At 39.4% G+C, this 16,812-nt stretch overlaps 1 protein-coding gene across 1 annotated transcript in view; it reads right to left on the reverse strand.

Annotated features, from left to right (window-relative positions):
• SMOC2 (SPARC related modular calcium binding 2) overlaps positions 1-16,812 on the reverse strand; it is a 146,086-nt gene that overhangs the window by 98,512 nt on the left and 30,762 nt on the right. Inside the window, exon 2 of the mRNA XM_075707679.1 lies at positions 1,117-1,288. Coding sequence (XP_075563794.1) covers positions 1,117-1,288 — 172 coding nt within the window. The remainder of the gene's footprint in view (positions 1-1,116; positions 1,289-16,812) is intronic.

The raw sequence follows: 16,812 nt of genomic DNA on the forward strand, positions 1-16,812 counted from the left end.
TCATTGCGTTATCCTTGTTCGCAAAAGTAAATAGATCCATCAGCTAATACAATGGCTTATTATGAAAGGGCTGAAGAATGCGCATAGTGTTTCATCTAGCTAGAAGATGAGACAGAATGTCTCTTTGAAGCAGTCTTGATGCTACAGAGGTTTGCTGGAGCTAATGGAGAGAGATGATGTGGACAATTGCCTCCTAGAGGTTGAATCGGTGTGGTCCCTGGGGGTTTTGGACAGAGGGAAAGGGAAAGTAAATCTTTACGACCACTGCTATTCTTACAGTTTAAAAAGAAGATCATTGTGTTGGGAATCACCCTGCACTTCAGTAAGGAATTATGTCGCATGACAACTGCATTCTCTAGCACCAAGCTACTCTAAAAGTGAAAAGATTTAACTGTGAATACCTTGTAAGTTCTGGAACTGAAGTGCTAGGGTTGCATGTTGCACAGTTTCTCTAAACAGCAGTTGGAAGTAAAAGAGTGGATGAGGTAGATAGGAACGGCCTGTGAGGGCTCTAAGCATTACAAACCATTTCACTGAATTTCAGAATTACACTATTTGAGGGTTTACACAACTTTCAGTTATGAAAAAAAAAAAATCCTACAGTTTCTACATACTTATGTTGGAGGATTACATTTTAAAACAAATAAAAACAACAGTAACCAGTCAGATCTTTTTTTTTTTTTTTCTCTTCCTTTTCTTTTCCCTCCTAACTAAATGATTGCAGTTAGGAAAGACAAGACTGGATTTGACCATCTCTAACTCAAAATACCAAACTGCAGTAGACAAGAAGCCTCAGGAGATAACAATCTTGAGAGTTATACTGACCCTGCCAATGATAGAGTCCTTCAGAACAAGGACCTAACCTTACAATTTCCTTAATAGTGACTTCTTATAGTGTAAATGTGTGGGGGAGTCATATTTTTGCTGATGGATAAAGATTAATTTATCTTTATGTAGCCTATTGCTATAGAATTAACAGGATGGATTTCAACCCACTTGCTTTTAGACAACTCTTCAGGTATAGCACTCCTTAGTTTTCAACACACAGACATTTTCAAAAACTATTTAAAGTCTATTATTTTTCTTTATGGTCAAGAGAAACTTTGATTTGCTCACCTTTGCAGTTGCCCCGGTAGGCTATTTCCAGCTGAGGGTCTTTGCATTTTGCTCGTTGAAATTCACACCGGGACAGAAAAGTTCTCCCATCAGATGCACAGAGTGATTTCTGAGGGGAACCTGCACAGTCCAGGCTGCATTCTCTGTCTTTGTCTTGGTCCACTCTCAAAAACTAGAAAAAACAAATTAATGCTGTAGAAATGCTATTCCCATGTGAAAACTGCTCTGTGATCCCCTTCCTCAGGGAACACATGCAAATATTACCCAAAACTGAAAAGAAAGCTCTGTCTTTTTAGCCTATTCAAATAATAGTTGATTCACCATATCTGGGGTTATTCAGCTGCTGCTTTGAAATGGTAGCAATTGCAACATTTCTGTAACATACACTAAATCCACCATCACAATTAGGAAATCTCTGAATCTCCTTCAACAGCTATGAAGCTGAAAACAGCAGCTTTGAGTCTTTAGAGCAAAAACGGTGATGGCAGAAACATTCTTCACAACAAAAATGAGACAGCAATGGAAACTTGTCTGTTTTATTACCTATGCACTAACTAGCCTACAATAACAAGCTGAAAAGTCTGTTCTAAGATTCAAATAGGATTTTTAACATCAATACTCATCTAAAATTCTAACCATAATATGTCCAATAGCCTCAGTACAAGAGGCCTGAAGAGAAAATGAGGTAGGAATGAAGCACCTTATGAAACACAACAGATCATTTATTTTTGCAATGCCCATATTCAAAATCTAAAGACTTCTCAACAAAACAAAAGTTTCAGATATATTTTATAGAAATATTTGTATTTCTGTATATGCTTTCCTATAAAAATACATGCCAAGATTGAAGAGGAAAATATTATAACTTGCAGTTTTTCCAGTGAGACCATTCTTATAACATCCACGATGGAGTCTCAGCTGCCATTCCAAAGTGCCCCACCATGGGTGAGCAGAAAAGACAAAACCTGAACCAGGCTGTGTGTTGTGTGCAAGAGTCTTGAGTCAAACAATTTTTTTAATTTGTTACCAACCAACAAAAACTTCTGACTGCTGTTTTGAGCATGTTCTGAGCACTGGCATGGGTTGCCCATGGCTGCGATCCCGCAGGGGTGTCCCTGCCCCAGCATGGGTTGACCATGGGCCACAGTCCCTGGGGATTGCCCTTGCACCGGTGTAGGTCACCTGTGGGATACAGCGTTTTTCTTCTGGACTGGCACAGGGCTGTTCGTGACCTTCTCTCACACTGGAGAGCCCTTCAAGGCCCCTGCTTCTCAAACCCTGTCAGTTCTGCCCATTGCATCACACATTCTCCCTCCAGAATACAGTGAGTGGGTACAGGCTGACAGAAGTAATTTAGATTGTTCCCATTACGAATTTCAACAGATGCTCCCTTTGCTAGTTCTGCCACAAAGCCACACTGAACCTGGTCTAACTGTTCATCCCTCCACCCCCAAGAATGCAGGCACAGCTGATGAGTTTGGCATCGTCCTCAGCACTGAGAAAAGCAGGAGCTCCTCACCCTGAAACATGCTGCCAAAAAAATAATTGGTTCTGATGCCGCTGCATGCCAACCAAATCCAAAGATAGTACTTTATCTTCTAGGCTCCTGAAAAGCAGAGACTAGGGAGGAGGTGAACTCAGTCCTCTGACAAATTTCTCTATCATTTTGCTGTTTCTCAATGAGCACAAGATTAAGCAAGGCATATAGCTACCAGGAGATAATAATTCTCCTAAGCATTAGGAGACCTGAGAAAAGGTCTTGATCCAGCTGAAGCACTGTTTTCATTGGTGCTACTTCGCCATCGTAAACCTCAGGTACAGAAAATTTTGAACCTCAGATTAGAAACTGAGACTACTAGGAGGAAAATTTCAAGCAAAACAAGAGGACAAAGAGCAGTATTTGAACAGAAAAGAGTAGCACAAGCTAAAAAATTCAGAACACATTTGCTACATATAGTTTCCCTGCATTTTATTACACACAAAAAAAACGTACAGAGAGAGTCATAAATCTCCATAATCTTCATACTTAAACTGTGGTCTATATGCATTTCCTATCACTTAATGTGAGGAAATACAGACGCCTTTCTGGAGATTATGTCTGAAAATGGACAGACAATCTCAAAGGTATCACTTTAAAATAATAGTCATGTAGTTGGATTTTGACCAGCTTTTTTATGTTTTAGTGGCACACTAACGTAAAAAGGAAAGCTTCCTTTTCCTGATGTTTTTGAGCAATTTTTCATTTTTAACAATAATTAGTTTCAGAAGCAAATTACTCACAAATTACACATAAACCCCAAACCTTTATTCCTAGAATTTAGCTACAGAGCTCCAGAAGTGGGGAAGAGATATTCCTTCCCTGCCTCCCTCCAGTGCTATTTTGCAGGTCCTTTTTGCTGACAGAAATTAATAATTAGCTGAGCTGAGTGGGAAGGGAGAAAAACTGAAGTCATCTCCCTTTACCTGCAAAATGAGCAATAGTGAAGGCATTCCATGACTCCAACCAGTCTCCAAATTATGGTGGTCTCCAGGGCCTGACCAGGTACCCTGATGAGCTGCAGCATCGGGGGGGCCTGGTGAGGTCCTCCAAGCCTCCTCCCTTTCTTGCCTGGGAGGCATCTGCACGACACCAGTTTTAGACCTAGCTAGGACTGTGAAAAGTACTTTTCAAGGAAAAATGGACCACATGGGGCCTCTGGCAGAAAAATTGGACCCAGTCCACTGCTCTGCCTCAGACTTCCCCTGTGGATTTGGTGATGGCAAGTCAAGTGATCTCTCTCTTCCTATTTTGTAAAGAAGGATCTCAGTACAGCCTTTCTGTGTGTATAAGACTACTCCTCTATAATGGCTAGGCACCTTGCCACACTTAATTTATCCTCAGCAACATCCCTGTTGAGCAGAGAATTATTTTTCAAAAGCACAGGAAGGCTTCATGACCCACAGAAAATCATGTGGTAGATCAGGGAACAGAACCCAGGCATCAGAAAAAAAAATCACACAGAGCAACAGTCTAGCCTCTGTCCCGTTTTTCTCCCAGACTTTCCTCATCTTTTCTGTTTTGAGTTGTTGCAGGAGTTAAGATGAGTATGCCTGATCGCAGTGGACAAACCACAGTAACACAGTGGACAGAAAATCCCCTTAATCATCTGAGGAACAAAATCCACTCCCTTGAGAGCATGATAGTTCACAGATAAAGCTATATTTTAAAGGGCATTTATCCAAAGAGTTTTATTTAAATATTTTATTATTTCAAAGCCTTAGAGGGGATTAGGGTAAATTATGGGTTCAAGAATATTCAAGCAACCTGGAAAAGCAGAGGATGAAGACATACCCTGGAGACAAAACCACTTGAATAGCTTGTTGGTTAGCTAAACCTCACTGGAGAATGTGGGTTGTATATTTAAACAATTTCCACCAAGCTAGTGTAACTGAGAGATTTAAGAGCAGGAAGGGCAAAATGGCGAGCAACTGCAAGAAAAGATTGCATACAAGAGAGACTAACAAATGTACTTATAAAAAGAAGTATGTGATTGACATTTGGAAAATACTCCATTGTCATCTTTGCTACAGCAGCATAAGATAATACAAGCCCAAACGTGCATTGCTTACTCACATGTAGCCAAAGGAATCGATAAATATGTCAGAACTAATAAAAATGCTGAAATAAGCAAGGGCTATGCGATTTCTCATGGGATTTGGTATTTGCTTAAACAGGAACAAGCAGAGTCAGTGACACAAAAACTGGGATCATACTGATGTGCATCTTAGAGCTGTACTTTCCTGTGAAAATATTCCTTTTGATTAAAATAGGATAGTTTAGAGAGAGAGAAAGGTGGTTCTAAATGGACCAGAAGGTGACTCACCCTGAATACTGGCTCATATATTTCTGTCTTTAAGTTCATTTAACAAACAAATCTGTTACTGTACAAACATGTGATTCACTGAAAGACAAGCTTAAAACAGCCTTTTTGTTGAATGCTGGTAGCAACTGAGATAAAGCCAATAGTTGACCAACCTGAGGTGGAACTATTTTGAACCACCAGCAAAAACTGGACAATTATGGTTAAACCCTATTAAAAAGCAAACCACTTTTAAGAGAGGTGTTCCTGCCCCTAATAACACAGAAACCAGCCTAGTCAAGTTTCAGAAAATTGTTTTCAACTACAAATTTGAGCTTATGCTACAGATTAACAGGCATGACTCCTCAACTGGAGTTGCTTTAACTTATCTTCTGCTTTACATTTTAATATCATAAAAAAATTTTACAGCCTTCAATTTATTTCAGCCTTTCCAAAGCATTATATTTTACAACACCCAATTTCTAAGGGGCCTACTCTTCTATACTAGGCACTGCTTTAAATTCTCATGTAGTATTTCTGAGAAGAAAGAATGATAATGGGACTATATCAGAAAAAATCCTGCTTATTAAGTTTACCTCAGTTAATAAAACCAAAAGTCACTATAAACTGCATGTACCCACTTGACAAATGTAAGCATTGATAAAATATTATTTACTGTCATGTGTTTCAGGCATCACGGAATTCCAGTATTTTTCTTCACTGTCTCACACGCCAAAGGCTCTGAATACTGGTTGAAATGTGCCCCCCTGTAGCACCAGTGGTCCCAGTGATTTTTCATCCCTCTGTTACTGGAGTTTGGTAACACTAGAACTGTCAGAGTATGAAGTAGTAGATACCTGAAACCTTGCTTATACTGGGGAAAAGTATTCCTACTCTCTTTTCTGCTCTGTTTTCTGCTCTGCTTTATCTTTCAGCTTTGTTCTTGTCACTGGTCCCACATCTGGGCTGTGGACAGTCAGGATGCTTATTTCCTTAACCACAACCAACATGTTGCAGTCCATGAGAAAATTTTTCCAGTACCTCGAGAGTAGGCATTTGATGGTTTCTTTACACTACTATTAAACCATTTATCAAGATAACATGTCCATAAACTTGTTCACTGCTATGGCATAACACGTTATCTTCTCTTTACCTTACACGATCCACTCTTATGCAGGGATTCAGTGTCATTCCCTCTGGTCTACATCCTGCCTCCACATCAGCACGAGGGCAGAAAAGATCTTCAGATGAAACTGAGGAACGGGCACATGTGTGCATTTCCAATGCACAAATCTGTGATCCCACCATCTATAGTGCAGAGCAACTCTCTCTCCACCCAAGCAGATCACAGAGTATGGTGGGAGAAAAATGGTGCATGGCCAGGCAGTTCACAAATGGAAACATCTACAAGCCAAACTGACAGTGCAAGAAAGCAGAAGAGTCGAGACCAGTGTTACAGTCTGGTCATGGGGAGCGCAGACATCTCTCTCCATTAGAGGAAAAGCTGACGACAGATGCACTTAGGCTGAGGCGTAAAGATTAGTTATTGAATCTGGCTCGCAGCCTTTTAAACAGTAATGGGAAACGCTCTATATTGCACAATATAATGCACAGCTGTAGATTGTCTTTGGTCAGAGGCCACTGTCTGATTAATCTGAGCAAGGCAGGGGAGTGTTCCCCCACTTTTTTTTATTATTATTATTTCTTTTTGGGCCAGCTTAACTCTTAGAAAGTTTACTTGCAGTCCTGTAGAGACAACCTTAATACAAACAGGCTGCACACAAAATGTAACTCATAACTATGCTAAACTTATTTTACTTCGCCCTAATGTAAGTTTTCCTACTACAGCTGAAGACCCAGAAACTACTTCTTTTCTGTCTGTGGAGAGAAGCTCCATTCTCTTCTGTGAGACCAGGTTGGAGTCTGTGCACTAGGAAAAAGAAAGACCTTCAAGTTCATGATTTAGATTGTTCATCAGAGGTTTTCAAACTTTCTTCAATTTATAGACCCCTTCAATTTCCCCTGGACCTATATACCCTCCACTGACACTAAGTATTTAAACACACTGACAACAGGTTTTTATTCTGTTACCTTTTGTGGACCCCTTTTAACTCATATACAGAATTTCCCTCTGACCAAGTGAAAACTACTACTTCAGAATCTAAAATGAAGTTCAAGCCTGCTTGCAAAACAGGAGAATAACACCTTCTGTTGAGGGGCTGAGGGCCAAAAATGTCTGAAAAACAAGCAGAAGAGAAAAGATGGATGCTAGACATCACTGTTTTGCTTGGAAAAGCCTAGTGCAGACTACAGCTTTGAAAGGCAATTTCTTTATCCTGCATCTGGTTACTGTAAGATGTTGAATAGAACGATCTGACTTCCCTGCTGCTGGCATGGGAGGTCTGCGAACAAGCTATGGAGCAGCACGCTCTAAAGTGGCTCTGTGCTTAGGGCTTTGCGCTGTTGAAAAATGTGCTGATTTACAGTGATTTATGTAGCCATGCTGTTTCTGTCTGATAGCTGCCTGAAGGGCAGATGTGGAAATCTCCAAGCTAGGAATATTTTATTCCCTCCAGGCTCATCTACAATGGGAAAATGATTTAGACAACAGTAATACATATATATGTGTGTGTGTGTGTATATATATATGTATATATGTACATATGTACCTGTGTATATATATCCACACATGCAGGCTATAATATATAAAGTCATATTCCCATGTCTCTTTCAGACAAAGGCAACAATGTTTAAATATCAACATGCTACAATCTGCCTTAGAGAGCACTCTAACCAGCTAGTCTGTCTCAGTTAATCTGCTTTATTAAAACACCATTCATTTTTTCAATATTTATTTCATTTTTCTGTCAAGGAATGAAGCAGAAGGTACACTTACAGAATAAACCCTGCTCTCATCCCAATGCCACAGAAAAGCATTCAACCCTAGTACTGAAACATATGGAAAACCTAAGTTCTCCTTATCCTTCTTATTGAGTTATTTAGGACAGTACCAGAATATACCCCTCAAAACAACAACTCTGTATAACTGCTGTACTTAACCTATCTTTAAGAGATTAATTCACCTTGTGCTGTCCCACCAAAGCAGAACAGTCCTTCATGACTGTTCCAGGACAAGCCCAGAGCTGCCTACTTCAAATTGTGACCTCCTCCTTTGTCCAGATGTACAGGACATCACCATCAGCTTAAGCTTGCATGGAAGAAAGCCATCACACGCAGGACTAATCAGATACTATTCTGATGAGCTAGAATGTGCCCATTCCTGTTATTATAGTGGGCAAGGCCGTTTGCACTTACAACAAAGAACTTCATCAAAACATTTCCCTGCTTCTTCTCAATGGCAAAGGTTCTTGGTGTAAATCAGAATTTTTCCATTATATTTCACTATCAGACAAGTGAACAGACTACTGACTTCAATGAGGTTCTCTCAGATATCGATAAATGAACTTTGTTCTTGAAAGTTCATTTATCCCTGTTCACACAAAAAATTATTCCAGCCACAATACTGCAGAACTCTCCGGGGCAGCAAGCCATGATGATGGTTTAATAACATGAAGCTAGTTGCATAGACTAAAGAAACTAGAAATTGGCACCTTTAGGATAAGATTCACCTGACTTATGATAAGATGGATCACATGCTAGAAATGTCTCTTCCACTTTATGAACTGGGAATTCTGATCAGCTAGCTCTCCTGTAAATGGCTGAAGTCCTATGATGTTAACCCAGACCATAGTATCAAAGAAAAACAAAGGTGAAGAAACATGCAAAGTCCCAGGTTCCAGATGACTAAAACAGAAGTGGGCTCTAGGTTTCAAAATGAATTTTATCAAAGGTCTCCAATAGGTGTCTGTGCATCTGCAGGGGGGGCACAGAGGGAGAATTGTCTCTAATGCCAGTAAGACATTGTTTTATTGAAAAAGACCCTGTTAAACCTCTGAACACACACACACACACACTTTGCCTCATTATATTTCATGAAACTCTTCCTGTGTAATTTATGACATCAGATCTCTTTCCATGTAAACTTTAGCAAGGATGGTTGAAAGAAACAGCTAGAGTACACAATTTCACTGAGTAGGAAGGTGGGGTTTGGGTTTGTTGGGTTTTGTTGTTGTAGTGTTGGTGGTGTTTGGTATTTTTTAATCACTCTTGGGTCAGTACCCAAAGCCAGCTCCAAATTATTTATCAATTAGGACTGTGTTGTGCTTTACTCCCTCAGTGCCTGGAGTGCAGTGGTGCTCTTGGAGACTCATTCACAAAACTACAGTATCATCTTGTTACAACCAGCACAGAAAATTGACTATTAAACAATAGTTGTGCTTTGATTGATATGTTTTGCTTTGACATGTTATTTTTTAAATATTTATTGCTTTAACAGGTATTATTTTTAGGTGAGCTCTACTTTGCTGTATTGATGGAGGGATGACGGGGCTGAATGTCAGCACATCCATCACTTTTTTACTGCTGCTTCACAAATGACTAAAAAAAGGCAAAACACCTCAGTTGTGCAACCATGTAAACTAGGAAGGACTGAGCTGAAACTGAAGCAAACTGAGTGATACACATTCTCTCCTGCTCTGAAGAAAGGACAGACATCAATTTATTACACATACAATCCCAAGTTTCACCATTACCTTATCACAGAAAAAGTTCCTCCCAACAGCTCACCAACTTAAAGAGATTTCAGGTGATTTGGTGGCTCAGCAGTATTTCAGTATTTCTAATCTACCGTGAAGGAATTATTTTGGGGGTTGGGGAGGCAGGGAACTACAATCAATTTAGAGAAGGGTTGGGAGGTGAGGAGGGAATGGACTCTTTAATGGGTTCAAAAGTGCCAGTTGAAAAGATTTTTCTTCTGTGTATTATGGTTTTGATCAAAAATGAGCTGAACTGCTTTGGTCTCTGGAGGCATAGGGGAAGTTACAGCAAAAGAGCATTCTGTGCTGTTTAAGCATTCTGAGTATAGTATACCAGGAAATCTGATGAAACAGTACAAAAACAAGGGGTCCAAATCTTCTCTTTTTTCTCTCAATTTGGCTTTGTCTTGAAAAGAAACTTCAAGGTAGTGCAATCATACCTCTTGAAGGGCTATTCTCTTGAATAGCTTAATTCTAGGATCTGGTTCCATCCCTACTAAGGTAAATACACAGACTTCAATAGGAGCAGGCTTGGGCTCCTATTGAGTAGCACTCAGCCCTGGTGAACTACCCTTTCAGAAGGACCTTTCACTGATTCATTTGAATGCTCCTACAATATAGTCTTTGGAAACACAAAGCACTCACTCCAAATGAGTCATGCCAGAAGCTGCAAAGTCAAAGCATCAGAAACAATGTATGAACGATTTGTTGGCATTGACCTTGTATAGCTAAAAATGAACTAATGATCTTAATCTTCAAGACACAATAAACACTGCCAGTGACACTAAAACACCCATTATCTGACTACACTCATTCAGCTCCAAGATTAGGAGTGCTCCATATTTCACAAAACCACTCATTTTTGCAAACTGAGCCTAATGTATTCACTATAGATGAAAACTGCCTACACATTTAATACTGTAGGTATTTAGAAGTAGTAAAAGTGCATCACAGCAAGGACAAACAAAAAATAGTTTACCTGGCTTTTCAGGGATCAAAAAAACCATCTTCCTGTGATTTTTATTCTAGTTAGTTTGAACTCCAGTTTAACATAAACAGCTGGTTTCTTTCACTTTGGACCATCAAAAAAAATTAAATGGTATCCAGACTTAGGGTATGAGCTTGCTATATGTGTTGCCTGAAAACTGAACTGTAGATTTGGATGGAAAGCATGACAGTTTTAAGCACAGTGCTGAAAGCAGCACTGTTAAAAATGTGGTAAAGAAAAAAGACAACTCTTATCAGGAAGGTGGTGTCCTTTGTATGTATGTACAACTGCTAATTAGAGAGGTCTCAGCCTTTTTATGTCCTCAGTAAATAATTTTTTTTTCTTGCTTTATGTCCAGTGGCATTACTTTTGGTTTTGGAGTATTACCATCAAAGCATAGGGGTTCAACAGAGTCAAAAAACACGTATGGATAAACAGACCTTGGGTTACCAGAGACAAAATAACTTACCATAATTTTATACTGAAACTCAAATTGAAAGGGTTTCTAATCAGAAGGTATTCTGTTCTGCATGTACTGCAATCCACTAGTTTCTAAATGTGTCATGTGTCCAGTGTTCTGCATTTTTCCCAAGTCACTGGTAACTTTATGCCCTTCATTCTTGTGGTATTGTTATTCATAATCTTTTCTTTGGCGGGTTGCTGTCATTTATAGTGTTTCTTCTCAGCTGCCAGAAGTCACACAGGGAGAAAATAAACAGAGAAACAGTGGGATGCATTGTCTATGTATTGAATTATCCTCTAGTTTACTTAAGCTTTTCATGAGTACTGACCCAACTTTCAGAATATAAGTGAGCTAGCATAACCATCCTGTTAGCCAGTTTCCTCACACGCAACTAATCTGCTTGGTTGGTGTCTTTAATAAACACAGCTACAATGTGGGAAAATAAACACATTTTACTTTTTAATCTTGTTCAAAGGCTGCTCACATGAAAAATATTTTGGCTTTTAAAATGTTGAAAAGCTATTTTAAAATGCAAATAAAATCTAATCCAGATCAACTTTTCTATATTTGAGGGTTTTATTTTAGGATTAAAGAATATCAACACACATCCTTAAAGTGTCTGAGGTAGCTTGAAATAATAAAACTAAGAGCAATGACCTATAACTCAAAATAAGAAGCATTAGGTTGAACCTCTGTCACAAAGGCCAGAAACCTCCTCATCCACTGGTACAGCACACAGGACATGCAAAACCCTGAAAATGAGCTTCTAGATGGTATCAAACAGTTGTCTCCACAGCGAGGTATTGCCATCCTCACTGTTCCCTGGAATCACGAAAGGAAGACCTCCTTCCCAGCTTACCTCTACACTCTTCCCACCACATGCCCAAGCAGCCACCAGCTCTCCATACCAGTCCAGCAGCAATTACGCTGGGGGATGTCAAAAAGACAGCCTCATAAGAAGTTGTTACCTTAGTGAAAAAGAAACAATTTATTAAAGGAATAGGGGGACCCCCTCAAAAGCCATAGTGAAACAGTACTGGATGTTGTGTTACAGGCTTGTAGGGAACAATCTCTCTTTGTGGGGGGACAGAAAGGCTCAGCTAAACAGGGCTTTTCTATATCTGAGTTTCTATGCAACTCTAATGCCTATCATGATCAGCAGGCAACTGGCCACTCTCCATATGGCTGGTTGCCTTCTCTTCCTGGGGAACTAAAGAACACGAAGGGCATCTCAAATGACGAAGACACAGTATGAGCATTTATTTTATCACAACACAGCATTTCTTTTTATAACTTAAATCAAGTAAGCAACTGATTCACACAGGGCAGAAACTTGATAAGACATCAAAGGTCTAATCCCCAACCCATAAAGCTAACTTGCTGACAATAACTGCAGAGCTCTAACTCTCTTACATTTATCACTGCCATCAGCTTCTTCAGAACAAAGTATTTTGAAAGGAAGGCAGGCAGCTGAGTCTGGGAGGCAGATTTTGCTCTTGTTAAACTGTTGATCTTAAAACAACATGTTGGTAGGTTTAAATACTGTCATCTTTAAAAGGAGAAATCATGCTAAAAGCAAACAGTTAAATAGCACACATTTGGAATATACAAGGGTTTAACAAGCCAGTCTAAGGAGAAAAAAAAAACACTTTCCATAGGGATGCAATAACCTGGCTGTGGTTTTCTCAAACCACTGGCAGTTCTACTTCCTCCCAGCTTTGGGGTTTTATGGAACTCTTGTATGTTTGTTTGTATGCTGGGCAAAAACATTTTTCCTTTAATTTAAACCATTGTTTTCCAAGGAAAAAAGTCATTAGGAGTCCATTTATTTCTAATTATTATGAGGACTTTTGCAAAAGAAAAACCCTTGAATATGAAAAACAAAATTTTGTGTGTATCTAGAAGTGGGTGGAAGGGGTCAACAAACTATGATCCAAACCAGGCAATTTACCAGAATAAAAAAGAATTTTTCCAAGTTCTGTGTCACATTTTAAGTGGCCTCTGCTTTCTTTGTAACAGAAAACATTTTCCTTGCTGTTCTTTGCCTTCTACACACCAGTTAGCCAGTAGCTTTTAAATCTGTCCTAAAAGATTATGCAGCAATACCAGAGAATGTTAAAGAATCGTCATACCAGCAGTGCAATCCATCAGTCCCTTTCCGCCATGGACCCTTATGTGTGAGATTTCTCGATAACAAAAGGAATTATTAGGGATGAGAAACCTGATGGAGGAGAATTTGCAGAGTTTTCATTTGAGTTCAGTGAGCAAAGACGCCACCATACTAGGTGCTGTACCAAAAAAATCCCCAAAGAAGCTGTAATGACAGTCATGCATACTGTATTGTGGATGAAGAATCAACAATAGAAGAGGCTACTGTACTCCAGAAGTAAAAAAAACTAACACTGTTTGTAAATGCAGTGGAGCAGAGAACAGACAGAAGAGTGTATCAGTTAATTGTGATCCTGTCATAAAAATCACCTATATCACAGATTTTTTTGAGATTTTTTTTTTTTTAAATGGGATGCAATCAGAACTGATTCTTACATACTTAAGGAAGCCTAGACTCTGTACTAGTGATAAGAAAACTCTTCCAAGCACTTTGAAAATACAACAAATAAAAAAACCAGAGCTGTAAAGAACAGGTAGTTCATTTTAATCAGACTTTCTTGCACTCCCTGAAGTGGAAGAATTGAAGTCCAGCAAGTTCCAGCTCTTACCAAGAACTTATCTAAACATCGTATTTCTACTACCCAAGAGTGAAGATTTCTGGAGTCCAAAGTCTCTCATGCAGTATTTTATATTTGTGTCTTCTAGTCATACTAGAAAAATCAGAGAATCTTATTGCCTCAGATTATTTTTGTTGGAAGCATATAATTACTCCATGTTACAGATATTGTTTATATGCAGTGGCACTGACCAACAAAATATGGACAGGGGTGGGACCTATGAAATATTTTCCTATTTCACTGTGGAAAATAGCTCCCTGATACAGTTTTGCACAGATTACAGCATTTGGAAGAATACTTAACAGAGTCCATTCCCTTCCAACAGACATACCCATCCCACCAAGTTGACATTCTCTTCCTCCCGTGTACAAGTTGTTGTCTTTCTTGGAGCCTGAGACCTGGCTTTTGCAAATCATATTTTGTCTTTGGTGCTTGTGAGCTCAAGCAGAACAACCATAGCCACAGCTTTGTTTCTCTGTTGTGTGCAGTGGCCTGGAAAGCCAGCAGTGAGATGGCTAATTTTGTCCTAACTTCATTGGCACAGGAGGAAGAAAAGAAATAGTAACGTCATTTTTAAAAAAAGCTTAATCTTTGTTCCCTGCCCTCTGCCTCACAGAGAGAAGGAAGGGTAGACGCCACAGCAGTTGCTAAGGCATTCTCACCTCCTCTTGTGCTGCAGCCTGAGGAAAAGGAGCATTAGGTGACTGGCCGAAGGGTAATTGCTCATTTGCCTCCCTTCCCTGTAGGGAGAATTTTTTGAGATTGGCCAAGCACCTAAGCAGAATCACAAACTGCCCACCACAGGCTACTGATGCTCTCTGTGGACAGTGTTTGACCACATTAAAAAGCAATCTGGATAAATAGGGCAAATGTCAATCTAAACATACTCAGCCATGAATATGGCTTGGACTAGATGAACAAGAGGATTTTTCAGGCTCCTTGGCAAATGTAACTCATTGTTTAAGTGTTCAGAAATAGAAGACCGATGGTTTTACGTGAATTCAGTGTGCCCATATTTACTGCTGGAGAAGCCATCTTCCAGTTAAGATGGAGGCCTGGGAACCTAAAGAATTTGTCCACCATCAGGTCTAGCACAGATTGTCTTTGATACATCAACTAAATTATTCTTCTGTCATTGCACAGTCTACCATGTGACCTTTTGGATGTCATCCACTAGGCTGATATCCCTAGCCATATCTTACAGCACCTGAGGGCAAGGCTTTCCTGGTTTATTAAAGTTCCCTAGGTCTATCACTATTGCAATCTACACCACAGCTCCAGCCACAAATTATTCATTAGTTGACTCTGACACATTTGCCATAGGTTTGCTGTCACTGTCTTGGACTCAGGCTCCCAGGTAAGGAAGTATGTTCAGCGGTGAAGCTGTCTGACAGAAAGAGGTGCCAAAGTACCACAGACTGCCGATACAAATGACTCCAATTACTTTGTGGCATTTTCCCATTATTGAGACAGTCCATAGAAAATAGACACACCTTTAAATACTTCTTTTGGATTCACACATTTTAGAAAGTTAAAAATCTAAGTCCTCTGCAGCTGCATTTGATACCTAAACATATATTCTCACAACTTGCCTCTGAAGAAGAAAAACTCCACTAGCATCAGCTTACAGCCAGTGAATTTAGTCACAGAGATGTGGTGACTTGTCCAAAGTCACAGAGGAAGTCTGTGGCAATGCTGGGAATTAAACCCAAGGCTCCAGAAACTCATTCCTGTTTTTTAACCACATGCATCATCCTTCCAAACGTTCTTTCCTACAAAAAGATTTAGTCATGGCTGAAAAAGGCCCGGCTCATTAACAAAGTAAGGACACAGCAAGAGAAACTGTATGAATCCTTCAAAACTGGCATGTGGATTTTCTTGTTAAAAACATTGGAGAATGCTTTATAAACTAAATTATGACCTTCTTTGTTTCCATTAAAAAAATCTTTGCTGAAGGTCATTTTTAATGGGATCTAGGATGATGTTCCAAGGGAAAAGCATGGGCTGAGCTGTTTTGGCTCTGCACGCCATTAGTTCTCTCAAGTTTTAAAAAACAGTGTGGTATGGATTGGGTTTTTTAGCTCTTTCAGAGCAAGTCCTGAATTCAAGATCTCACACAGTTCTCCACTTCTGGGCCTAGAGGAACAGAGGAGAGCAATAACACAGTTTGTAAGAGGTTTATACATGCAGTGTTCCTTCCTTAAAAGAACCAGGTCTAACTAAAAATCAAGGCAATATTTGGAGTCAGGACTCCACCCTTTCTATCTACAATGAACTGACTAAATCACAGACAAGCCATTTTATCTCTTGGTGCTTCTTTAGTCCTCACACAAAAAATCAGACTATTATTACTTGTCTTTGTAAAGCATTTCATAAACCACGAATGAAAAATGCAATATAAGAGCAAAACATTAACTAAGTGCCAAAGCCACAAGATCAGGCTCTGAATGAGGCCACAGACTTGACTTTCACTTTAGTTCTCTTGGGCTTATTTATTGTTGAACATAGATTACTTGGATTTTCTATGACAGTTTAGCATAGCGTTTTATTTAGTTATGGGTTTTTCAGCTTTAGGAACACCTCAGTTTTTAGATACTACTTTGATGTAGCTGTCAGACATGTAGAAACAATGACAGCATTGTTAACGTATCCATTAAAACAAAAAATAGGTGTAATACATTAATGTTTCTATAGAGAACTGTTACTGTTAAGGCAGAGGTGTATTTTTCAAGGTTTTTCTAAACATTGTTGTTTACCACTAATTTGTCTAAAAGGTGTACCATATTGCTTCTCAACGGCAATATTTCAACCAAATTACAAGTTTACCCCAGAAAAATCACAAATACTCTAGTCAAGAAGGATATTTAGTGTGGCCAGCAGGAACAGGGAAGTGATCGCCCCCCTGTACTCGGCACTGGTGAGGCTGCACCTCGAATACTGTGTCCAGTTTTGGGTCCCTCAATACAAGAAAGACATTGAGGTGCTGGAGCATGTCCAGAGAAGGGCAAGGAAGCTGATGAAGGGT

The sequence above is a fragment of the Pelecanus crispus genome, chromosome 3 (genome assembly GCF_030463565.1).
Source record: "Pelecanus crispus isolate bPelCri1 chromosome 3, bPelCri1.pri, whole genome shotgun sequence".
NCBI classification, from domain to species: Eukaryota; Metazoa; Chordata; class Aves; order Pelecaniformes; family Pelecanidae; genus Pelecanus; species Pelecanus crispus.